Source organism: Typopeltis vanoorti, chromosome 7 (genome assembly GCF_054136105.1).
Source record: "Typopeltis vanoorti isolate ZY-2024b chromosome 7, IOZ_Tvanoo_1.0, whole genome shotgun sequence".
Classification (NCBI taxonomy): Eukaryota; Metazoa; Arthropoda; class Arachnida; order Uropygi; family Thelyphonidae; genus Typopeltis; species Typopeltis vanoorti.
In genome coordinates, this window is record NC_143555.1 from 91,660,972 (window position 1) to 91,688,228 (window position 27,257).

The 27,257-nt window shown below is 33.5% G+C and overlaps 1 protein-coding gene across 2 annotated transcripts in view; it reads right to left on the reverse strand.

Moving 5' to 3' along the window:
• Positions 1-597: 597 nt before the first annotated feature.
• LOC150104861 (E3 ubiquitin ligase Rnf121) overlaps positions 598-27,257 on the reverse strand; it is a 167,556-nt gene continuing 140,896 nt past the window's right edge. For both annotated transcript variants that reach the window (XM_090396019.1, XM_090396018.1), the window contains exons 7-8: positions 17,819-17,920; positions 598-1,006 (exon numbers count right to left, since the gene is read on the reverse strand). In XM_090396019.1, the coding sequence (XP_090252145.1) occupies positions 886-1,006; positions 17,819-17,920 (223 nt within the window). In that variant the 3' untranslated portion in view covers positions 598-885. The remainder of the gene's footprint in view (positions 1,007-17,818; positions 17,921-27,257) is intronic.

The following is a 27,257-nucleotide window of genomic DNA, read 5'->3' on the forward strand; positions in this document are numbered from 1 at the left end:
TTTACTATCTTATTGTTTTCCATTACATTTTGACTTCAAGTTTTTTTTTAATATTTTATTCCATAATTTTTAATATAAAATTAACAAGCAATTTTTTTTCTATTGTATTTTATTCTATAATTTTTTTTCATATTTCTAATGAATTTCTCCTTGAAATGACTGAAAATTAATTTAATCCCAATGATTCCCTTTAATTCTAAAGTCAATATTGTAAAGGTAGGCAAATATTATATTATCATTCACATTAAATAATGCAATAATGTTTCCATTTTAGCAATTTAATTTTGAAAAGGCAATTAAAGCCAAAAAAAAAAAAAAAAACCCATTCATTCTTAGTAGGGAACTTCATGTTTCAAAGATTGCTTGTTAATTTTTTTATTAAAATCTTCTTTTGGTTCTTTTGAGAGGAAGAAGTTATGCATGTTATGTTGTTGCTTTCTTGAATGGTAGCACTTAGTGAGCTAGAAAAGTCCAATTACAGATAAGTTAATTAGTAATGTAAAAACAAACTGCACTATAATAACAAAACAATATATTTATTATTAAATTTTCCCCATGGTCCCAAAACAAATTAAACAGCAACTCCCCCCCCCCTCTTCTTTTCCGAAATATTTCATCTGGAGAGAACTACAAAATTTAGGAAGAATCAAAGACAACTGACACTGTTGCCTTAAAAAATGTAGGTTTATACATCATTTACAGGAAGATTTTCAACTTATTCCGCATTCTAATTTTTCAAGGATGGCACACATCTTTCACCTTGCAGTATAAACTAACTGGGATCTTTCATGAAGGTGTGCCCCACACCACACATTTGAGGAAGTTGATGAAAGAACCACAAGAAGGCAATGGTCTGATTCATTGTTTACATGATTTCCAGCATTTTTATTCTAGTCCTAATGAATAGTTAATAAACTGCACTGCAGTGATGATGACTGGTTGCCAAGCAACCAAGTAACGGATGAAGTCTAAGAAACTTCCATAAAATACATGTGGTTTTTCCCATCTGTCCATAAGTTAAAGAATAATTTCATCATAATTTAAATCTTACACACACACACACACACACATATATATATATATATACTCTTATAATATAAAATGATAAGCTTTTTTGTAATTTTTTTGTCAAGTTATATGAAACGTTTTGAAACTCAAGGCTATCCTGAGTGTCGAGTCTTCAAAATTCAAGGAGAACAGGCCTACCAGTCCAGAACTTGGGGGTGTTGGGCGGAAACCCCCCTTTTGAGGCTTCAAAATTCGAGTCACCAGAATTGAAGGAGAACCGGCCTACCAGTCCGGAACTCAGGAAGGGGAGGCGCCGTAGGCGTCAGGGAGGAACCCCCCCTAGTGTGTGTGTGTGTATATATATATATATAAACAGAAGAAATCATATTTTCTAGTCAAGTATTTTTTAATAAACTTTGAAAAACAACTGTGCAACAGCATTGAATGCTCTTAAACCAGTGGTTTCCAAATGGATGGTATATAAAGATGAATTAATAGGAAAGGTGAAGGTGAGGTAGTGTTTATAGCAATTTATTCAAATATCAGAGGAATCTCATGAAGTTACAGCAGATTGGGAACCACTTTCTTAAATAACTTTGACAACTGTAATTTAAGTACAGTTACAATATGTTATAGTATAACATATTGTAACTGTACTTAAATAGGAAAGCCCCATATGCAATCTACTGTTATTTAAACACAAATAACAGTAGATTGCATATGGGGCTCTGGTTAACTCTATATTCAAGCTATATTTTTCAATTCCTGCACATTGTTGGAACATTTTACTAAGTATTAAAAAAACCTTTTACTAAGCACATTTTGCATGATAGTTTAATTAAACAGCTATACTTAAAATGTAATTCTAAGAATTCAAGAGCATTTAATTGTTCACATGAGCCTTCAGAAGTACATCAGATTGTGCCCTGTGGCATAGTTAGGTAAACATAAAACTAGGATGAAGAAAAAAAAATTAAGATAGATAAATAACTGATTTAAACACAACAAAAGCTGCAAACCAAAGGATATTATTTAGTGCAATGTAACTGAGGAAATACAGTTTTCTCAACTTAATTATGCAGTCTTGTTTAAACTTAGATAATTTGGGAGGGTTTCAGATTTCTTAAAACATCTCTCCCTCTCTCTCAAAAGTGACTTATGAATTATTTTTCAAACGTTTCCACTGTAATCATGTGGAACAGAACAACAGTGGAAATCCTGCAACTGATTTGTATTCTCTCAGAGTAACTGCATACTAAATTAAGGCAAGCAGTCACTGCATAGCTTAGTATTTAAATTTATACCATTTATTTTCTAAAGACATACTTTTCCTTATTATGAAGTACTGCTAATATATATATATATATATATATATAAGAAAAAAGTGCAGTTAGTTATTCCTTGTGTTTCATCTTAGATACTTTATTTTTAAATTGACATTTATTTTTCTCATACTTGACAACTCAAACAAGTGTTTTGATATTTTGTGCATTTTTTTTTTTCAAACCAAGAACACGAGGTCAAGTTAAAAATTGTTCAAGATAGTAAAAAGATCACCTTCCTCTTCTAAATTTACAGTATGTTTAAATCTTGGAAATGAAAGATTGAAGTGATGCATCAATAAAACTATTTTTTTAATAAAATAATTTTTTTATACAAATTTAATGATTTTTTTAATGTTGCTTTATCACAACACATACACTAGAATATTCACTGGCACAAAGATTGTCTAACATCACTGATTTTTATCATACCATTATTTAATAACCAATCAATGATCAATTTAATATCTAAATATAATTAACCAGAAAACATATCATTTCATAGTGATATGATTTTGCAAAGCCACTGAGGACAAACCAATGCAAAAATAATTTTTGTTTAAAAATCAACGCTATTTTGGTCGTGATTTCATTCATTACAGTAAATGTGCATGCATGCAATGCTTCCAGTTTGTCACTTCATCTGATTATCAGATTAGTACTGCAATCAATATCATATTTCTGCAACAGTCGTATCTAGCTTTTTTTTTTCTCTTTTTGATTAGCATTTACTAAATTTTAGTCTATTCAGCATATTAAAGTTTCTCTTCTATTAGCACTTTTCACTGGAAAGTATTACAGTTAGCTTTGGCAGCCTGGTTGGCTAAGTGGTTAGCATAACTGCTCTCCAGCCAAAAGGCTGCAGGTTCGAATCACGCTGTGGGCATGGATGGTTGTGATTGTCTGTGGTGGCGGTGGTGATGGACCGTAGATGGTGTTGGTGTAGTTGGTGGATATAGAGTTGTAGAGGTAGGTGCCCTCCCTCGATGAGTCTTTGGACTCCCTGGAGGTGTCATGTAATAATAATAATTTTCTTTCTATGTTGATTTTATTGGCATGAGTTATGAAGTTTTTTTTTTTTTTTTTGTATAGAGTTCATCAAATAAGCAGTATAATTAATTCTTATTTAAATAATTTATCTCTTACAATTTTCTTTCTGTTTTAGTTTCTCTCCTCTTCCTTTCTGTCCAATCCATTTTTATCTTTTGCTTTATGTATTATATCCTTTTTACTTGCAGCTTTTCAATTACACACAATAATGCTCACATCCCTAACATTTCTTACTTTTAATTTGAAGAATTAATTATTTGGATATTATTACTCTCTATAGCTCTCCTAATGTCACTCAACTATTCTAAACTTTTGATTTTTCTTAAATGTTGATTTTCTCCAGTCCATCTTTCAGAATAGTGGCATTTTTGATATTCTTAACCAGGCTAGCTTGGTTGGCTGAGTGGTTAGCATATTTGCTCTCCAGCCAAAAGGCTGTGAGTTTGAATCCTTTTGAATTGTGGGTCATGGATGTTTCAGATTGTCCTTGAAAATACTAGTGGTGGTGGACAGTAGATGACATTGTTGTAGATGATGCAGTTCGCTGTAGAGTAGGTGTCCTCCCACAATGAATGCTTGGACTCCTTGGAGGTGTCATGTAATAATAATAATAAATTTATGTTCACTATACTGATCAAAGCAGAGATGCTAAAGCATTTGCTATCACCACACCCAAACTGTTCACAAGCCTATCAGAATACCAGATAACCCTATCAACTCTTCAAACATTAGGTCTCTTTCTCAATAGTGACCATTTTTAAGTATACTGTGAATGTTGGTTGTCCTCAACTAACTTGATATCTTCATCACCAGAGCAGCACTCTCTCTCATCTATGTTTCTGGCATTATAAGAATGCCAAAGTCAATCTGTCATTTTTACTTCATTTCCTTGGTTGAATTGTCAGTCTTTTGATTCGAACATGTGCACAGAACACATTACTGAATTAATTCATACTGGAATGAAAACTTTCATTCTTCACTCTATTTTAAATTCTCATCCCAAATTTAAGCCCTGGTTCTCCCAGAAGAATGCCAAGACTATTTGAGAGAAGAATTAATCATATTGCAGTTGGCTTTCATCAAAATCTCCACATGTTCCTATCCTGGGCTATTTAGTTTAAGACCAGCTAGTTTTTTTTTTTTGTTTCTAATCCATATGTGCCATTATATTCCTCTTTCATTATCTCTCAATTCCTCTCTCTCTCTCTAATCAATGTCAATCTTTTTGAAGACCTTTATATATACCTCATAATATCACTCATACATATATTTTTTTTCTTTCTGGTATGGTCTTTATTAGTTCCATTTTAGTACTGAACATCTTCCAAACTTAATTTTTTTTGCACATAATGAGATATTTAGTGCTCTTCTGTATGTCCATGTCTTGAAAGCATCTATCATAAATGGAAATGGGATATATTAAAGATCCAACCTTATTTAATGCACTCTACTACAACATCACACTATCCCCTCCCCCTTACTACTTGAATATATGTAGTATGTATATGCAGAAACTTTGGACGTTTCAAAAATTTGCCCAGAGAGTTTAAGAGAATATGATCCTCGGAATTGGAGTTGCCTCAGCCCTCACTACTTAAAAGAAAAATGCTGCCCAGGCATCATATATGTCCATGTATTTGCTTCATATTAGTGCTTTGATAAAGGTTTCACTGACCTGATAGCTGTTTTGAACTAGCTGGTTCTCTTCAGAGACCTTAAGAGGGCAAGAATTCTCATACAACATCACAGCAATCCAAATGTCAGAGTTTTATTTTTCATATGTCAGCTCTTGGTCAGTTTGTAATATAAAACATCAAAGAAAGAGTCACATGGTTTCATTTTGGTGATGTAAAATAAATAGAAATAACAGATATTAAAGATCAACTTTTTTTTTTCAAAGCCAAATATATGTAGAAACATTGAAAGTTTTGAAATTTTGACCAGAAAGCTTATGAGAATACCATCCTCAGCACCCAAATTGCCTTAGCTTGCACTACTTAAAAGACGAGTGCTGTCCAGGAGTCTGTATATTCACCTTTTATTAGTGTTTCTGATAAAGGTTTCACATGACCTGACATATGTTTGGTTGAATCTTTTCAGAGACCAGGTAGAAGCATGCCTAGGCATCTGCAAGAATATACAGATGCAGTGCTTGTCTTTTGAGTGGGGCAAGCTACTTCAATGCTGAGGATTGATATCTCATAAGCTCTTTGGTCAAATTTTTGGAATTTTCAGTTTTAATACATATTCAGCTTTGAAATAAGGTTGGATTTTTAATATGCCCTATTTCTATTTATTTTTTACATCGCCAAAATGAAGCCATATATATGGCTCTTTCTTTGATAATTACTATTATACACTGACCAGGAGTTCACTTATGAAAAATACTACTTACTCTCTGACATCCCACTGCTTTTATATTGCATATGGCCTCTTGCCCTTTCCTAATAAAAGACGAATATACAGATGCCTAGGTAGTAGTCATGTCTTATGTAGTGCAAACTAAGGCAACTTGTTACCGAGGATAGTATTCTCATAAGCTCTCTGGTCAAATTTTTGGAGCTTTCAAAATTTCAACATTTGCCTTTGAAATAAGGTTGGATAATTAACTGGGGCAAATTCTCCAAGCTTGCTGCGCAAGCTCATTAATTGAGAAAGAAATAATTTATTTGTTAATAAATGCATGCATTTATAAGCATTCCATTTAGGCTTTTATTTTTGTACACAGAAGACTTCTTAAACTTGCACAGCAATAATTGAGCTTTGCGTTGTGTATTGAAGGCCGATGCTTGCTCGTCTAGTCAAGGCTACCTTGGCTTGCTTGGTTGTAGGAGCATCCAGGTCCTTGCAGAAGCACTGTGATTTCATGTGCATGCATAGCCATTTCACGTCGTCTCACTTTGTTGCTTAAACACAGGCCATATGCAGCCAACATAGCTCTAGCCAGTGAGCTTCAGCCAGCATTTACAAGTGTACATGTTGCTTGGGAAAATTAAGTTACAACCAACTTTTTATGATGATGTTATTGACCAGTTCATAAAGAAGAACTGTAGGGTAGAATTTGTATTCAAGTAGCTAAATTGAAAAAGATAGAATATCATTTGTAAAATAAATGTTGTATTTGTATGATTAAATGTACATAAATTTCTAAATATGTAGTTTTAAATTGTCAGTAATTCATTATTTCGCTAATCAGACTTCCATCACCTCTCACTCCCTGAATGATAACAAGAGCAAGCATGAATTTCAAGACTAGCATTCGCCTCTGATAATTAATATTCTTTATTTCGATTTATTTTACATTGCCAAAATGAAGCCATATGTATGGTGTTTTTTCTTTGATAAGAGCCATACATATTTTTTTCTTGTTTCCATGTTTCAGCTCTATAGAGAAAAGTACACTAAATAAATAAAGTATTTAATCGTTTCCCCCCCCCCCCTATTTCTCTTGATGCTAGTACATTTCTCATTCTATTAATGGTTGATTTCACAACTTCTATTCTCCTAATGTCTCTTTTGTATTTTCTATCCTCTGTGATTAAATGTTCTAAATAAATATAACATTTGACCTGTTCTGTAGTTTGGTTTTCCACTTTGATTTTTAAATTTAGGATAAAATTGGCTTGCTTACCATCAATAACTTTTTTTTTTCAATTTAATATAAAGCCATAATTTTTTTTCTTTGTATATTTATTTGCTCTATTAATTTTTTGCAAGTTTTCCCATTCTAAGCAATCAATATAGCATTACCTGCATAATAAAGATAATTTATATTTCTTCCTACTATTTCGACTCTCTCCAGTTTTTTCCATACTTCCAAAAATTTATTATTATTATTATCCTAGGACTGCATGAAGTCACAAACAGATTTAGGGGTCTCTTTGTCATATACACAGCTCATCATACCTGCCTTAAACATAATAAAATTCTCTGCAGACACAATACTCTCAGGAAAGGCATTCAAATTATTCACAACTCTCCATGCAAATAACATGCTTCTCACTCTCTTGCTCACATCCTTCTATACAGCCAGGGATGACCTCTTGTTCTCCCCCAATCTCCCACCATTTTATGATAAACCTCTTCAACGCTGATCCTATAACAATGGCTTACCAACTTCTATGTCTATCATATCATCCCTCTTCCTCCTATCCACTACTCTGTAAATTGCATCTTCTTAATCTTTCTTCATATTAAACATCCTAGAGATCAGAAACTACTTTAGCCAATCACCTTTGGACCCTTTTGAACACCCCCTCTTCATCCTTTTGAGAACCAGGTGACCAAATCTGCGTACAGTAATCCATACGATGCCTAATCAAGGCCTTACATGATGCAACAAGAATCTCCTTACTTCTACAAGTCAGTGTCCTCCACATCATTCCCAGAATTCAATATCTTGTTCTCACAATTTTAGATCCTTATCCACCATCACCACAAGATCTCTTATTTCCTCCACCTACAATAATATAACTCCACTAAATTTAAATTCTACATTCCATCTTTGTTTCCCAAATTTTAAAACCATTTTGCAACACTGAACTGGCACCTATACCCATTCACTCAATCTATTCAAGTCTTCTTGTAAAGCCAGAACATCTGCTTTACTCATCATAGTTTGTCCCAACTTTGCATCATCTGCAAACTACTGAGTATCCCCATCCAAATATTCCCAAATATCATTAACATACAGGTTAACAGCAAGAGCCCCTAAAGCAGACCCCTGAGGCACACCACTAGTGACTTTCTTCTTCCAAGATATTGCTTCCCCATACACAACTTGCTGATACCTATCAGATAGCCAATTGCCAATCCAACACTAGTCTAATATCTAACCCCACTGCTCTCAAACTCTCCATGATGTCACATTCACAAGGATGAAAGACCTTTACGAGCTGCTCATTAAATATCTAAACCATCCTCCACAACAGTTGTCCTTATACTATTTTCTCCAATCAATGTCATCCTTCCATAATCTTTTTTTTTTTTTTTTGAAGGCTACATATCAAAAGAACTCCCTAGGATATATATATATATATTTGGCTTCATTAGCTAATTGCTGCTTATACTGAACTTTGACTATCCTTCCCAACTGAGTTACCCTCCTTGCCTGTTCTTTGTAATCCTCATGGAATTAGTTATTACAACTCCTCTTATGTTGCCTCCACAATGTGTTTTTCCTCTATATTGCATGCTTAATCTCTTCATTTATCCATTTTATAACTACCTTATTTAACTCTGACTCTAAGAATACATTTAGATATTGCTTCTACTAGATAATTCTTGAATATCACCCAAGCAGCACTGATCTCCTTTCCACCCAACTCCTCATTCCATGCTATACCTGCAAGCTGTCTCCTCTCCTGAGCTGCTCATAATCACCAGCCTTGTAGTTCCATATATACCCTTTCCTCACACTGCTGGTGAGGAAACCCAGGTAATCAGTCATGGTTACTCTTACCAACTGGATGCTGATTTTACACATCATTTATAATAACATTCTCTGATGAGAAGACCAAATACAAGACCCTCAATTCTCATGTGCCCCCTCTGTTACATACTGCCTGAGGTAATTGTCCCTCAAATACTTCTCAACCATCCACATTACCAAGTCTATAACAATATCCAACTAAGTATCTCATTTTTATCTCATATCATACTGCCTCAAAACTACTGGCACTATTTCCCTCTTGCATATCTACCTCGTATGGACATAACTCTTTTTCTATCATCAATAGCAATCCACCATCCTTTTTTACCCTTTCTATCTTCACAAAAGACATCATACCCTTCCATCTCTATTCCTGTGAGAATGTCATCATCCAACCATGTTTTACTTATCTGACCAATTTTTGGGTGAACAAACTCAATCAATGCAACCATTTCATTTGCTTTGTTTATTATACTTCTAGAATTTGTATACAAACATAACAGCTGATTCCTGGATCTATAACAAGTTTCATTGATACCGCTTATTAGATGTGACTTCTTAATACTTTCCTTGCATCATTTCTTTTTCTCCTTATTCATCCCAGAACCTTTTTCAAATCCATCTGTTTTCTCTGTATCCCAGGTCAATCTCTTCCCTTTTTGTCTACACACACATATTCACATTCTCTTGGAGCATCAACCTTTCTCAAAATGTGTACCCGTCCACCCCGAGTACCTGTTTCCCTATTTGTACTGCACATTTGTTCTCTCATTCTCTACACTCATGCCACCTGCTTCTTCATTCATACTTCTCTATCATCCACATTATCAGGTCTATAACAATATTTACAGTTCAGTTCGTCCTTCAAACTCATTCTACACATTAACAAACTGCACTCCTTTCTTCTCACACATTTTGGCTAACACATCATGCATAATCCTTGCTCTCTGCCTCAATTCATGACTGTTATACACAGGCAACACATTAACTACCTTTCTTATCACACTATTAACTTTTATCATTCTCAACAACCCCCTAATATCCAATCTTATGTTTCCTTGTTCCCAGACAAGTCATTTGTCCCTATTATCACTACCAATTCTTTTGCTTGCTTACTCCTCATATCCAATGCCTCACCTCTATTCATTTTACCTCCAGGAAAACAAACCTTGTGCATCTTCTTGTTTACCACACCTCTAATAATTGAATTCCCATACAATGACACTCTCAAATCTTTCATCCCGACATCATTAGTTTTCGCCTTCTTCACTCTTCATTACATATCTCCAATTCTCTTCATTTCACTCCGCATCCACTTCATCTTTTGCCTCATCTTTACTAACACTCAGCTTACAAATCTTGCATCATTTTTTTCACTCTCACTTTTATCACCAGTCATACATGCTTGTTTGCTCTCAACACCACTCGCCACCTTACCATTAACTGCACTCTGTTTTTCAACTTCCACTACATTCGTATAGCTTTGGTCATTCTTACTACCATCGATTGTTAAGCTCATCAGATTGCTTGTTTGCTTTTTCAAAACCTTTTTACCAATTTTTCAATGCTCTTTTACATTCTCTCTCTTTTGGATAAATGAAAATGGCTATCAGTTTAATGTTAGTATGTAAAGTTATGCAGTTTGGGATGATCAGATTCCCAATGGTACATTATATTAGTGGGTTATGCTACAAGAAACTGATGAGGCTACAGATCATAGCCTAATAGGAAATGAAGTTTGGTGTCTTGGCTAATTTCTCTCTTATTCCCTAAAAATTAATTCAGCTGGTTACCCACCATACCAGCTTAAATAGCTGAAATGTTCTGCTTGTTCTATAAGATCTCCATTCAGAATGCAGCTGAAGTTTTTTATGCTCCTGCCTATTTTCATAGTTTTGGTTTCATTGCTGATTTTCATGCCAAATTTTACAGCTGTTATTCAATTTAGTTAGTGAATCCTGGAGACTTGCACTAGATGTGTTTAGGAGTACAACATCATCTGCATAAAGCAAAGAGCTAAGTTTGACATCTCCAATTCTAATATCAAGCCTAATGCCATTTTCTTTCATAACATGAAAGTGATCCATGCAGATGACAATTAAGAGTGGAGATAATGTGCATCTTTGTCTTATCCCTGATTTTACATCAAATCATCTTCCTGTATTTCTTTCAATTCTAACTGCTGATTGACAACTTAAAGATATACTATGATGTATAATGTTTCATTCATCCCATATAATTGTAATGTTTGAAAAGCTTTTCTCTGAGCACCTTGTTGTATACCTTTTCTACAAAACTTAAGTACAGATCCTTCTCATATTCTCACGATTTGTCTTAAAGTGAAAATCTGATCTTGACAACCTCTATTTGGCCTGAACCCAGCTTGTTCTTCTCTAAGTTTCTCTTCCACAAATGCACATGATGGTATATTATTTTATCATTGTTAATAATGGCAGATAAAATTCAAAGTAAAGGTGCTGTTGTTCAAGTGACAAGAAGAGGCATAAACCTATTACATTACATGTGGGATTAAAATTATTAAATTTAGCGACAATGACACATCAAACACTGAGATAGGTTGCAGACTAAACTTAACTTGCATTCCTGTTGTTACAGTTGTTAAAAGCAAAGGTAAAGTTCTTAGTAAAGTGAAAAATATTACACAAGTTAATACTATAGTACCAGTAAGCATGACAATCTCATTGCCAAAATGGAACACTTAATAGTGTAGATTAGCAGTTCCCAACCTGTGGTCTGAAAGTGTCTGCAGGAGATTTATTTTTGAGAACAAATATTTTGTTATGAACAGCCTTGATGTACTACTATGGACTGTACAGGCCAACAATGCATTATGGCACCTCAATGTACATTCAATGTGTATGTCACATATTGATGTATCTTTACCAGTTACACATGAATCCTACTAATACATATACACACACACACACACACACATATATATATGTATGTGTGTGTGTGTGTTGTGTCAGATGTGCTGTGGCGTGGGTTATGCAACAAGTGCTACAAATTTCACTTCAATTTGACTGTACGCATGAGCATGCATCTGCAGAAAATTTTCCAGGTAGGAGGAGGAGGGGGGGGGGAGTTTGGAGACAAATAATTATATCAATAAAAATTTTTATGATTATTGATTTAATTAAATAATTACATCAATAAACATCTTTTAGCTTTTTTTTTTATTTGATGTAATTATTTGTCGATGTAAACTATAAATACATTATTTTCATTTGGCATCGATTTTAATGATCTTTAATTCTTGGAAAAAAAATATTCAGAATTAATAGTTTTAGCACAATTTCATATATAAAAAAATTGACCGGCATATTTTATTAAAAATCAATTAATGAATCCTAAATTAAATTATTTCAGTTTAAATAAAAAAATTAACTGGCATATTTTATTAAAAATCAACTAATTAATTAATCCTAAATTAAATTATTTCACTTTAAAAGCAAAAAAAACCAAACAACTAACAAGTAAAATAATATTTAATTACATACACTTACCTTTTAAAAATGTATTTTTCTGTTTAAATTTGTTTCACTATAAATTTACAATTCACACTTCACTCAGTGGCTCAACAGACACAGAGGGCAAACTAACCAGTCACTGTTCACAAATCAGAAAAAGACGAACCAAAAACAGTAAGAACACGTGTTTTATTGCTGCAATAAAACATGACCGCGTAATTGCATTTTTATCGATGTATGAAAGTTTTGAGAGGGCATAGCGCATCAGCACTCATCTTAATTGGTCCAATGCAATTAATTGCAGGATAACTTTGAATACTTCTGCATGGAGTGGGGGAACAATCTGTTTTAGGATTTATTAGAAAACAATAGTGAAGGAGAATGCTATGTTTGGTTGGTATATTTGAAATACTCAAAGATGTGGACCATCATTTATAAGACGTAAGAATAGGAAAGAATTAGTGTGAGTAGAAACACTTTCATTAATGGTAAATGAATTATTAATAATTATCATTTGTGATGTGTGTCCTATAAGTTACTGGGTAGAGTGAATAAGCACGATCCTATAAATTCTAAACATGTATAAGTGAATTTATGATGCCATAATTAAAAAAAAAAAAAAAAACTTATGGAGAGAGAGAAAGAGAGTATTGCAGGAATAAATATGGTTTGGAGTAGCAGCAAATCATCTCATAAAATATGTTGCACACGTTATGTGTATTTCTTTGATTTGTGTATATTTCGCTCTGTTTTCCAAGAAATTTATTTTGTTTACTGAGACTCAGTATACATAACATCTGATCATTATCAGAATTATCCACACTTTCCGGAATCCTACAATCATCATCATCATTATTATTATTTTTTTTTTTAGTATCAGCAGTTCTTCTGTCTTATCAATCTCACATATGCTGGTATTTTGTTGTAGATCAACAACGTCTTATAATACACAGAATATTCATTTTTATTCAGGAATAGATATTTTTTACTGCTTGTTGTTTCTGAAGACTAGAATAAAAATGTCTCTATATACGGTTAAAACACTTTGCAACCTCAACAGATGCTATACTGCACAAGCAAAAGAAAAAAAATAATTAGCTTTTTTTCTCCTAACATCCACTTTCAAATTTTCAATTCCAGAAAACGTGTGTAACTGCTGTTTATAATACAGCCATCGGATATAGTAATCGCTCAACTCATGACAAGTGACAACATTCAATTGGATTGGTTGACACAATAACCAATCACAGATGCTAGGTGAGCTCAAAATGTTAGTTCACCCAGCCATGCCTTCTCAGCGGTTTAAAAATACTAGAAAGCTAAGAATTTGACCTGCTGTGCCCTCTTTGCATCTTTTCGAAGGGCTCAAAGGTGTATGCATTTTGAAAGCACATCCGGGCTATTAACATGAATGTGACGCAATGTTTATGCAGCAAAAAGTGCCCTCTTCGTGAAGCATTAGTATATTGTGTTCAATTTCAAGTCTGCAAACAATTGGGGGAGTCTTTAATGGGAATAAATGTAAAAATATAATATCGGTGATACTGATATTTTGTGGATGAGTACCACACAACCGGAATATTTGCCCCTGATATATACATATGCGTAACTGGCATAAATAAAGCATTTAGTTATGTCAGGTAATGTCATAGATATCTTGCACAGTCATATATATATATGACTGCTTACGTACGTTATTAAACAATTACATTGAGAAATTACTTTAAACAATTACAATTACATATAATTAAATAATTATATTAAATTGAAATTAGTACATTAATAGGAAATTAATGTACTAATTTCCTATTACCTGTATTTTTCTATGTTAGAAAAATACAGATTTTTCTATTCTTGTTTTTAATTTTTTCAAGTAAAAAAAAATATGCAATTAGGAAAAAAATTGAGGTAGGTAAAAAATAATTGTTTGGGGATTACAAAGAAACTAGAGATCAAACGTTCAAAAGATATTTGCAAAGCAATAAATAGGACCAAGTCAATTAACTGCAGACAAAAAGGCAATCCCCTCCCCTCCATAAAACTGTATACAAACAAAATTAAAGAACAACAGAGGATTGTTAAGTAATGCAAATTACCACTAACTCTTGTTTCATTTATGATTAAAAAATCCTATAGATTTAGATCAAACTGTTTTGAGGAATGATCAACCTTTACAAACAACTCATTCTTTTTTTTTTCACACATTCAACATTACCACTGAGCAATATAATCTACTGTTTATCCAACCCTTTAATTATCAGAATAGCCAATTTTGATAATTGAAAGATCATATAATTGAAGTACGATTATATGGTGCTCTACCAAAAGTCGGTTGATATGCAATGGTTTGTTACCTGAAGAATTGCTGTTTTGAAGTTCGGTTAAATAGAAGATTACAGTATCTTTCTCATGTCTCATGTTTAAATGGTTGGTTAATATTGGGAAGTGCCATCTTTTTAATGCATAGCTAACCAGTACCAGATAACTGATTTAAATTAGTTATTTTTATTTTTTTAAATTTGGAAAAAATAAAATAAAGACATGAAACTCTTGAATACTAACATAACATAAATCATGTAGATACTTATTCTGAAATATCCTCAGATTTAAAAAAAAAAAAAAAAATCTGAAAAGTTGTCCTTTATAACTGACCAATAGTTAGTTCTTTCTCTTGGTAAACAAGTTGAAAATAGTGATTTTTATGTTGCTATCGGAACCAGCAGTGCATCATTCTCCTGTATATGCTTTATAGTATATACAAATGTGGCATGTGCATCATTTGTCATCATTATTTGGAAAGAACTTGTTTTGTCAAAATATAATGTACAAATCTGTACTGTCAACTAAAGAACTTCAGCATTAACTTATGTTTCTCATTTCTGCTAGGGGTACTAAGGGTATATTTGTTTATCTAGTTGTTAAAAAGCATGGCGCTGCTTTCATACTTTCTAATTACATGGTTAAGATATATCATGTATATTCTTTGTACATAATACAAAGAATATACATGATATAATTTATACTGATGTGCTATAAGTTTTGATTTTTTTTGTGTGTGTGTATGAGAGGGGGTGGGTGGGCAGGGGGGGGGGAACAAAACCTCTTACAAATGCCTGTTATCACACCAGAAACTCAGCACAATATACCTTCTGATTTTTTGGCAAAAAGACAACAGAAGAATACTAAACAACTTGGATACTACAATGTCTTCCTGATGGCATCTAAACAATAGTACTTAAACATTGTGTGCCAAAACTACTAACACCCTCCTCTTTTGTCTATACAATCTATACTGAGCTGGCACTTATTTCAATGCAAGGAAACAAGCATATATTTAATCTATTCCAAAAAAAAGAGGAAAATAAGTCTGTCATCCAACTACTGATCAATTGCCACAATGCAATCCTCTCCAAACTAATAGAGAAAGTTAGCAACAGTTAACTTATTCGCTACCCCAGACGCCACAATGCATGATACATCCAGGCTCTGTTCTATCATCCAATCTTTCTCGTATACAGAAGTGACCTACTCTCGATCACTATTAATCCTATCCGCAGCTTTGCTGATGATAGTACACTCCATTCATCCTACTCTTTTAGCAAACCATGTAGTGCTTAGACATTTAATCTTCAAGATCATCTACAACCAATGCTACACTGATCTCCATACTATCCTCTACTGGGGCAAGGATAATTCGGTCAGCTTCATTGCAGTCTTGCCATTTCCTCTCACAAAAGGGATCTTAGCTCAACTTTCCTTACCTCCGGCAATACATAAATCACTATACACAATCAGCGCTCTCTCTCTTTGGATAGATATTTATTATCTGCCTCTACTGAAGATGGTATTTTTCACTTACCTTTCTACTAAATATATAAATCCCAAATCTACCCATCCTTAGAATGTTGTTCATATGCTTGGGGTGGTACACCTAAAAACCTCCTTAAAAATTCTTGATGCTGTCCTTAAAATGCAATTCAGCTCATAGATGATATGTCTCTCATAGATTCACTTCAACTTCTATCTCATAGAACATCCTGTTTCAGCTATCTCTTTCTAGAGATACTTACATGTTCAATGCTTCAATGACATGCCAATTACATCATTTTATCATTTTTTGTTGAGGCCTGTTAAAATAAAAACAGCAGCTGCCCAACATCCCAACATTTCAGGACAGCTGCACATACCGTGAACCCACTTCTCATTTATTCCATGTACTTCTCTGAAACAGCCCTCCTTATAAAATGTTTCCCAACAACTACAACCTCCAATTCAAGAAAAAATGTCAATAGATTTCTTTTTTCTCAATGATCACCTACACAACACTGATGTGCTATAGATTTTTCTACCTCTTATGTAAATATGTAGAAAACTGTACATGAAAATAATATTTAGCCTATCTGCTGTTTTTGAAAAAAATCATAAAAAAATGCATGATTCTATCACTAACACTTATTTGATTATTAGATATATATATTTTAATATGAATGTATTGCCCATCATAGATTATCATCTGCTTGTGGTTCTGGTGTGTGGGATTACTGACATGGCATTCAGCATAGTGAATTATATATATATATATAATTCACTATGCTGAATGCCATGTCAGTAATCCCACACACCAGAACCACAAGCAGATGATAATACGATCTATGATGGGCAATACATTCATATTAAAATATATATCTAATAATCAAATAAGTGTTAGTGATAGAATCATGCATTTTTTTATGAATTTTTCAAAAACAGCAGATAGGCTGAATATTATTTTCATGTACAGTTTTCTACATATTTAAATCATTAGGAATCCTTGATTTAATGTACATAATGCCCTGTATGTACTTTTTATGGAAGGAGATATTGCCCTTCAAAACAGAGACACCTCATATCAGGTAATACTCTTATTTTTTTTTTTTTTGAAAAAGGTGGTCAAAATGTCAAGACAGTATACAAATTCCTTCTATATTAAAATATCCATAAAATATTTAGGTTTTGAGTCCGCACAGTTAGCCTAGTGGCTTTGCAACCATATGCCTGGGGAAGGAGTGTCCTGGGTTCGATTCCCGTTGCTGACGTGAGGAGCTTAAGGATCTTCCTCAGCCATAGCCAAGTTCGCCAGTCTTGGACGTGGACAGCAGGGTTTTTCCCCCAGTTTATCTGGGATTTTTCATCCTGCAAGCAGGCAAACCGCTCCCCCCTGAACACACATGGATCTACAGCCATAAATACTTAACACCCCATGAGGGACGGGGGAGAAAAGGGAGGAAACTCCATATGAATGAATAAATAAATAAATTAGTTTTTGGAAAGATTTGAAACTCAATCTAATACAAATTCCAATTGATTTAAATTTTCTTTTTTTAATCCCAACAATCAGAAGTTAAATTCAGTTTCATGCATTTACAGTAAATAAAATTAAGTAATAATATTAGCACAAAAAATTCCCAAAATTATTTCTGCAAATGATCAAAACAATAAGCAGTAATCTTCATATAATAAAAATATGAAAAGGATACGGATTACAAAACATTCTCTTTAGATCAACCTTTTCTTTGCAATACGGACATGTCTGTTTCTTTCCAACAATACACCATCCACGGATACAAAATTCATGAAATCTGACTTTGTTAAGACAAATATTTAATTTTTTTTTTTTAATTTTTAAAATCAAAAAACAATCTCTAATCACAAATTAAGAACTAAGTTGATGCTTGGTATCTTTATTATCAAATAAAAAAGCCTATTTTAATAGTAATTTTCATAAACATAATGTATAGAAACAATTGGAATAACAAAGCTATTAAAAGGTTTTTTTTAAACCTAGGAATCTTTCAATGGAATGTTGGAAGAGGATATTATTAAGCTGCCAGTGTTCCACTTGTGAGTGGTTGTGCTGTAATCACTGGGAAACTCTGCACTTTATAGAGTTCCATTTGTTCAGTCCCCACAAACAGAAATCCAGAAGTGCTTGCATTATTGATAGCCCTTGGTACAAGCCTTCTTTGAAATTTCTACCTGTTTCAGGTGTACACAAAAATCAGCTTTATCTTATCTCTCTCTCTCTCTATCTATCTAATAACAAGGAATTCCTCTGAATGTCCATTACTAACAACTTCAGGACAACCAAGGGTGCAAATAATTCATTTTCAGATTTCCTATTCTAGAATTTACCCATAATAGTCTACTTGAAATTGTCTACCATTCAAATAGTTTATCCTCTGTATTTAAGTAGTGAACACTATAATTGCTAACTTTTTCCCCCTTAATTACTATGAGGGGTTTCTGAAGAAAAGTAAGGCAGCACATTTTTCTTAATAATGGTGAAAAGGAATGAGATAAAACACAGCAGACAGATAACATTCAAAGAGCCCACCACCACTGCAGTGTAATGTTACTATTGCCTCAGAGCTAATTCAAATTGTAAAAAGCCTATGTCAAAGAAGAAGGTGTGTTTTTGGCACAATGAATTTAAAGCAGGCCGTGACCACATTGAAATTCGACATCGAGAAGGCAGGTATTTCATCGAGCAAGACAGAAGACAACATTTCATGCATTAAGGGCACTGTTATTGAAGACCAGTCAGTGAGTGAAATTATGTGAAATTGCATATACTGGCAAACTCAAGTAAGTCCACTGTTTATATAAGAAACTGTTCACGATGCTCTTAGCTTTCCAAAGGTGTGCTCCAGTTAGGTTCCCCAACAATTGTGAGGAGAACAAAGCAACATGCATGGGGATGTGTCTGGAAACTTTATTGAGATAGAGCGACGTGAGGATTTTCTTGCTTGCCTCATGACAGGAGATAAAACATGGGTTCATCACTTTACCCTGGAGAGCAAACAAGACTCCATGACCTGGAAACATCTACAATTTCCTGTATGCAAAAAATTCAGAACTATTCTCACTGTCCAAAAAGTCATAGCTACAATGTTCTGGGATTAACAAGACATTTCTGTTGGGGGACTACTTGCCAGAAGGAGGAACAATTCAATGCAGAGCTTTAGTGTGCCATTCTGAAAGCCAATGTTTGATGCAAATGACTAGGACTCCTGACAAGCAGTGTGATTTTGGTGTAAAAACAATACTTCTCCACATACACCACTTGTGCTGCAATTGTTAGGAAATTCTGCCACAACCCAGACTTAGCACCTTCAGAGTTCCATTCGTTCAGCCCCTTCAAGAAACACCTTTCTGGAAGGCTATGGTTGAGAAAGTTCATCAGGTGATTTGATGTTGCTTATTGGGTGTGGGCATGGACTTCTTCAGTACTGGTATTAATAAACTGATCTATTGTCGGGATAAGAGCATCAATAAATTTGGAGAGTTTGTGGAGGAGTAGTGCATGTTCACTTATTTCTTGGTGTATAAGTTCAACCACCTATTATTAAACATCCTTGAGAAAAAAAAAATGTATTATCTTACTTTTTGAAAACTCTTCATAATACATTACTGAAGTATAATAATACAGAGAAGAAAACTGGTAGAAAATGTGATTTAAAAAAAAAAAAAAGAAAGAAAGAAAAATAACCCAAATTCTTACTTCTTTTCAGTATCATATTCAATTTTAATCTGCTAAAAAGTAAATAGTGATCACTTCCCATTTCAAATTTGGCACAATGAATTTAAAGCAGGCCGTGACCACATTGAAAATCGACTCTTGTATCCTGAACCAGCATAACAGTTAATTTTATTTCTTGTGTCTTCTCTCTGAGTGACTCTGCACACCTTTGTTGGAAAATGGTGTTAGTAATGATTAGTCCATTTCCCAAACAGAAATCTAGCTGGTACTTACCATTATTGTTAGTTTTGCTCTTATCTTCATATTTTCCCAATACATTTTTATATTCCCATTATTCATTTCACACTCTGCTCTTATGATTTCAAACAAGAACTAACTTTTCCTTATTTTTGGTGTCATCTGCCTTCTATAATGCCATGAAAAATTCCCCCACTCCTTTCTTGAAACTTTCTGTGGAACCACAGGCAAAAAATAAGTCTCACTATCCAATTCCTTATTCTGATATTTGTCTGCATCACTCTGATATTGCCTGCCATTCGAGATCATCTTCATATTTAGTGTTGAATACTATAGCTACTCCTTTTCCCTCATCATCATCATTGCCTGAATAATGATCAGAAAACATCATGTATTTGTTACTTTGACACCTGTTTGTCTTCTTTATTTTGGTGACACCTGTTATGCCAACATGGCACTTATCCAGTTCTGCTAGTTCTATTTATTTTCTGATATATGATTAATATTTAAAGATAATGAAAAAATAATACACCCTTTGAAATTTGAATTCATATCTGTTTTTACCTTAGAAATTTAGTGTTTTATAGTATATTAGTAACATTTTAGTGTTTTATAACATATTTTTGTTAAGATATCACAATATTAAATAGTTTAAAATGGTGCCAAAAACACACAAATAACATCGAAGTCAAGAATAAGAAGACTTGTCCAGTTAAGAAGGATATTGAAAATGAATTAACCTCCAAAATAGAGAAGTTAAAGCAAATTATTAGACAGATGATGTAGAAATTACACAGAGTCAAGTGTTGTTTGGATGAACATAGGGAGGATAAGAAAATTAAGCAGCAAAATAAGAAACATCGAAGAATGGAATCAGGTAAGTTAGTGCATAATAATTAAAATCAGGTAAGTAACATTAATTGTAAAAAGATGGATATTATTTCTACTGGTGACAATCATAAAACATGCTGTTGATGAGCATGTTATAATTTCAAGTTTTCCCTGAGCAAAAATTAAAAACATAGCTCATGCAATTGAAAAAGAGAAGAGAAGAGAAAAGAAAAGTAAATGAGATCGTAATTGTAGTAGATACTAACAACTTAACTAGCAATGACTTCAGTATGAGAGAATATAAAAGGTTTCTGGATGAAGTGAGAGTAGGGTTACCATAAGTCAGCATTCGAAAAAAACCCGTTTTGTTCACATTTCTGAAACAAGAATGCAGGAGGTTGGTTATAATTATAGAACAATTGAATCAATAATCGAATCGAATTGCACTTTTAGATATCTGCATTCTACAGTTTTTTTCAACTTTTCGCTGGCACTGGCTTCACGTTAATGGCATTACTGCATGCTTAGTGCTATGATATTGGTGGTGTTTGAAGTGGAAATCAAGATGCATCCTTAGTTTTGTTCATTCTTAATTAGTATTAATGACCTTACCAAGTAAGAAAGATATTAAATTATCAAATTATATTAGAATTAAAATATATACCATGTTCTAGGTTATGACATAACCGTTATGTAGGTCTACCTAAACATTATGATATAATTTTATATCATCTTATTTATTTTTCTTGGGGCATGGGTCCCATGCTACCAAGCGCGTCCCCAGGTTGCGGATAGAGGAATGGCCTCTGGTTAGCTGCGAATAAACAGGGAACCTGTGAAGAAGCAGTTGTGGACAATGGGACGGCATCTACCAACAGGAAGTGGCATGGTTATCTCTATAAAAAGCCACACATTTCCACTGACGGGGATGTGACATGGCGAGATGTTACTGCCATTAAATAAGTTACAGCCCGCTGGAAGTTGGGACAGCAACAACTTTCATTCTGATCAGCGGAAGATCGCCATAAGTGAGGGTACTGCTGGACAAGGAAGGCAAGGGGATATCACCTTGTTCTATTTTTCCCTAGTAAGATAGCAGTATGGATGGACATTTAAAGATAGTAAAGTGCAAAATGGCTCAATACTTGTGCATGGCAGGGGAAGAAGCAAGGCTTCCCAGCTTCCAAGGCTTCATTGGGACGTGGAATGTAAGAATCCTCCTACAAATTGGAAAATTTGAAGAGAGAAATGGATAGATTAAAAATAGCCATATTGGGAACTGGAGACTTTTGGAGTGGTGATTATAGAATCATTTATTCAGGTGATGAGACAGCAAAAAATGAAGTCGCGGTGGTTCTCGATAAGGAATGGGGAAGAAGAGTAATCAATTCAGTAAAATGTAGTAGCAGATTGATAATGGTAAAACTAGAAGCAAAACCAACAAATATTATAATAATACAAGCTTACATGCCTACTAACGACCAAAGTGATGATGAAGTTGAGAGAGTATATGTAGATATTGAGAATCTAATCAAACTGACCAAGAAGGAAGATAATCTTATTGTCATGGGGGATTGGAATGCAGTCATTGGTGAAGGCAAAGATGGTAGAGAGGTGGGAAAGTATGAACTTGGATGCCGAAATGAAAGAGATAGACTTTTGGAGTTCTGCCACCAATTCAATCTGATCATTACTAATACCTGGTATGAGGCACCAAAAAGAAGAAGGTATACTTGGAAAATGCCAGGGGATATAGGAAGGTACCAAATAGATTATATTATGACAAGAAATAGATTTAAAAATCTAGTAAAATCACGCAAAAGTTACCCGGGAGCTGATGTTGACAGTGACCACAATTTGGTTTTATTGAAATGTAATCTGAAATTTAAAAAGCTGTCACAACCAAGGAAAAGGCCCAAATGGAATATAAGTAACCTGAAAACAGAGGAAAACCATAGAAACTATAAACAGCAAACTGATGAAAGCATTAAAGCGGGAGAGAGGGAAAAGAAAAACAGAGGAAAAATGGACTCATTTGAAGGATACAATCATCAAAGCTGCCAATGACTGCATAGGATTAGGGAAGAAGCAAATAAAACCATGGATCACCCAGGACATTCTAGATCTAAAAGATGAAAGAAAAAAATACAAACCTCCCTAAAGGAAGAAAGCGAAGACAAATATAAACATATAAAAAATATGATAAATAGGAAGTGTAAAGCAAAAGAACAATGGTATACAGAGAAATGTAAAGAAATAGAAGATCTAACAAAGACTGGAAGAATCGATAAAGTTTATAACATTATAAAAGGAATAAGCCAGCAAAACAAGACAAGAAGTACAATTATCAAAAATAAACAGGGGAACATACTTATAGATAAGGAAGAAATTTCGGAAAGATGGAGGGAGTACTTAGAAGATCTATATAGTGGAAAAGATCTAGATGCCAAGGCTATAGAAGATGAAACAAGACTTGATGTGTAAGAAATTGGTCTAACTATATCAAAAGATGAATTTGAATGGGCACTCAACGAAACAAGTGTGAAAATCATCAAACAATAAGCTTAATATCACATGCTTCGAAAATACTACTCAAAATTATACAAAAGAGACTAATAAAGAAGGTTGAAGAATATGTTGGCAACATATTCTTTAGGGGACAAGAAAAGCAATCCTAGCTCTAAGAACAGTTATTGAAAGAAGATTGGAGAAGAATCAAATACTCTGATAGTCTTTCTTGACTTGGAGAAAGCCTTCGATAGCATTGACTGGAATCAAATGTTTCACCTCCTAAAACAATAAAAGGTAGATTGGAGAGATAGAAGGCTTTACAAGCATCAAGAAGCCCTAATAGAAGCAGACAGCAATACCACAAAAACTGCAATAGCAAAAATACGTAGCGGTGTAAGACAGGGGTGCTCTCTTTCACCCATATTGTTTAATCTGCACATTGAAGATGCAATAAATAAACTGAAAGAACTAATAGAAACAGGAATTAAGATAAATGGAATTGATATTAACTGGCTACAGTTTGCGGATGATATAGCAGTTATAGCTGATAACGAAAACAAACTGAAAGCCACCCGAACAAAGATGGAAGAAATCTTCACACAGTACAGCCTAAAAATTAATTATAAGAAAACAATATTATTAATTACAAGTAAAGCAAATCCAATGAAAATAAACCTGGAAATAAATAATAACCTAATACACAAGGTATCCTCTTTTAAATATCTTGGAAGTCTTATCACAGAAGATGGAAGAAACCAATCAGATATTAAAGCACGAATAATCCTAGGCCAAAAAAGCATTCTATAACAGAAGAAACATTTTTACCAGTAAAGGAAGTAAAGGATTTAGCATCCAGCTCAAAAAAAGGCTAGTGAAAACATACATATGGAGCATTGCATTATATGGTTGTGAGGCCTGGGCTCTAACAAAACAAGACATGAAAATGTTGGAGGCATTTGAACTTTGGTGCTGGAGAAAGATGATGAAAATTAGTTGGACAGAAAGGAAAAGTAATGAAGAAGTTCTAAATATAGTTCATGAAGAGCAGTCATTAATGAAACACATCAATAAGAGAAGAAAAAGTCTAATTGGACACCATTTGAGGCATGGGGAACTGATTACAGAAATAATGGAGGGGACTGTAGAAGGAAAGAGGACACGAGGCAGACTAAGAATTTCATATACAGCAAACCCTTGCCGAACGTGAGGGTTACATCATTAATACATTGCGTGCACAGCAAAATCATGTTCCGCAAAGTTAACTTTCTATGGAAAAAAATGTGTTAGGTATAGTTCAAATTAAGAAAGTATGTATGCATAATTTAAACTAACCTGAACCCCTTTTATCTTTTAACTCTTTTATCCCCTTAACTTATATCAACCTCGCCAGGAAAAAAATAGCCTTTTGGCTTTTCATCTTAACCTAAATATTGTTGTAATTAAAAGGGAAAAATGAAACAAATGTTAATTGAAAGGATTTTTATTACTGCTTAATAAGTAGGTCCATGATACAATTATTTTTTAAAAAAGCTAGTGATTTTTGCTTGGGACAATGACTGATGCAACTCTTTAAAAGTTTCGCGGTAAGGAGTGCAGAGTTTTTCAATGCCTTTCATAAAGTGTCCTCTTCTTTCTTCATTTGGGTCAATCTCCATTGCAAAATCAGACAGTTCCTGTGCCTTTTTTTTTAAACAATTCGTTTAACTTCTTGTAAGTTAAAGGCACTTTATCTTCTTCTTCACTATCGCTGCTGTTACAAGATCATCCAATTCTTCATTTGTCATTTCTCGATCGTCATTCTCAATTAATTCTTTGACTTCTCCTTCTTCCATATCTGAAAATCCTTCGCTTCATTTTCAATCAACGGAAATCCTTTAAAATTGTTGACTTCTGGCCAGAGCTGAAGCCAGCAAGCATTCAATGTTGATGAATTCACTTGTTCCCATGCGAGTTTAATCATTTCTATGCAGTGGCTTATGTTGAATCGCTTCCAAAATGCCATTAGCGTGTCGTGCTTTCCTTCGTCTAGTGCATAGGTTCTCAAACTTTTTCGGGCCACCGCCCACTTTGCAAGACATAAATTTTGTAACGCCCCCAATTATAACAGTTTTCCGCATTCAAGCCATTTGATATTTTTGACGCAAATAGCAACTAATGATACATTACTGTTTATGCCATTAAATGTTTAAAAAGAAGTGGCCAATATGTGCTTGATCTTGAACACAGTTAAAGATCAAGCACATAAAAAGCAAAAATCTTTAACTTTAACAAGTTAAAGATTATTGCTATACCGATTTTGTTGAAACGTAGCTCATATGTAAAGATTGTAAAATGTATGCTCGAATAATATTATGCACAAATAATATTTGTAGCTTGCTCCACCTTTGCAATGAGTTGCCCTGGTGTGTACCACATTACCTCAGTCCTGAAGATACTTCAGGCGCAAACTTTGTTTGCTCACACTTGGATAAAGGATTAAACTAAATTTATTATATTTTATAATATTATGCACAGTTTCATACAATGGTTTAAATATGAAAATGTGAAATACAATTAAGAGATTCAATTGCATTAGTAAGAATCTTATTGTAATAATTAAAACACCATTAAATATATTACAAAATTGTTTATTTCTAACTTATAAAGTAAAAACACAAAGCAAAAATAACAAATTAATGTGAAGTTTCATACAATGGTTTAAATATGAAAATTCGGAATACATATTAAGAGATTGCATTACATTAGTAAGAACCTTATTGTAATAATTAAAACGCCATCGAATGTGTTAGATGGTTTATTTCGAACTTACAAAGTAAAAATACAAAGAAAAAATAACAAATTAACGTGAAGGATGAGCCTGGTGCATTTTTAAAAGTTTGTTAATATCGGGTTCAACTTTCGTTAAAAACAGTCGCAAATCGTCACGCTCAGTTATATGCAATCGGTTCCTTTTCTTAGATAGTAAATTCACTACAGCACTAAACCCACGCTCAGCCAAATAAGAAGATGGAAATGCAATTAAAAATTTCTGCACTATTTCCCATAATCCAGAGTACAGTGTAGGTATTGATTTTTGAAGCCAGAACTCTTGGTATCCAGTTTTGAATTTTATTTTTAGTTCTTCATTTGTTGTGAGTGCTATGAATTCCACTTCTAGGCTACAAGAGCATTTGACTAAAATGCATGCTGATAAAAAGGATAAAGATTTGTCCTATTTTCAAGTACTAGAAGAAAAATATTTTAAACGTCTAACTATATCAAATTTTGCAAAAATATTTGCAAAATTTTTGCAAAAATATTCTTGAGTTCCACTTCTAAATTTGATGATCCTGCTATGTAAACATAGCAGGATCATCAAATTTAGAAGTGGAACTCAAGAATATTTTTCTTTCTTTTAAATAATTCATCTATTAGCTTTTATACAGGGGTTATACATGTTACACCATGATAACTGGGAATTCTACATTCTTAAGGTATCAGGGTGTAACAATATATACACATTTAGAAGTGGAACTTCATTTGAAAATACTTTTTGGCAAATCAAGCACATGGGTAATAATTGGTTCGTAGGAGACTGAATAAAACCATATTTCAAATACTCAATACTGTAGTGCCGACATTTCTTCTTATATTCAGACATAATGAAGTAATAAAATTTGCAAAAATATTTGCAAAATAAAAGATTTAATTTACACTTTGTATGACTCCACTTATCTATCACACTTTCGACTGATGATTGTTGGAAAAGCATACAAAAAATAATGAAACTTATTCCTAAACCACTGGTATTTATAGATTTGAAATCTAGCCCGAATCGACTTGCATGCATTGACTTGTTTGCGATACCATCGTACTCG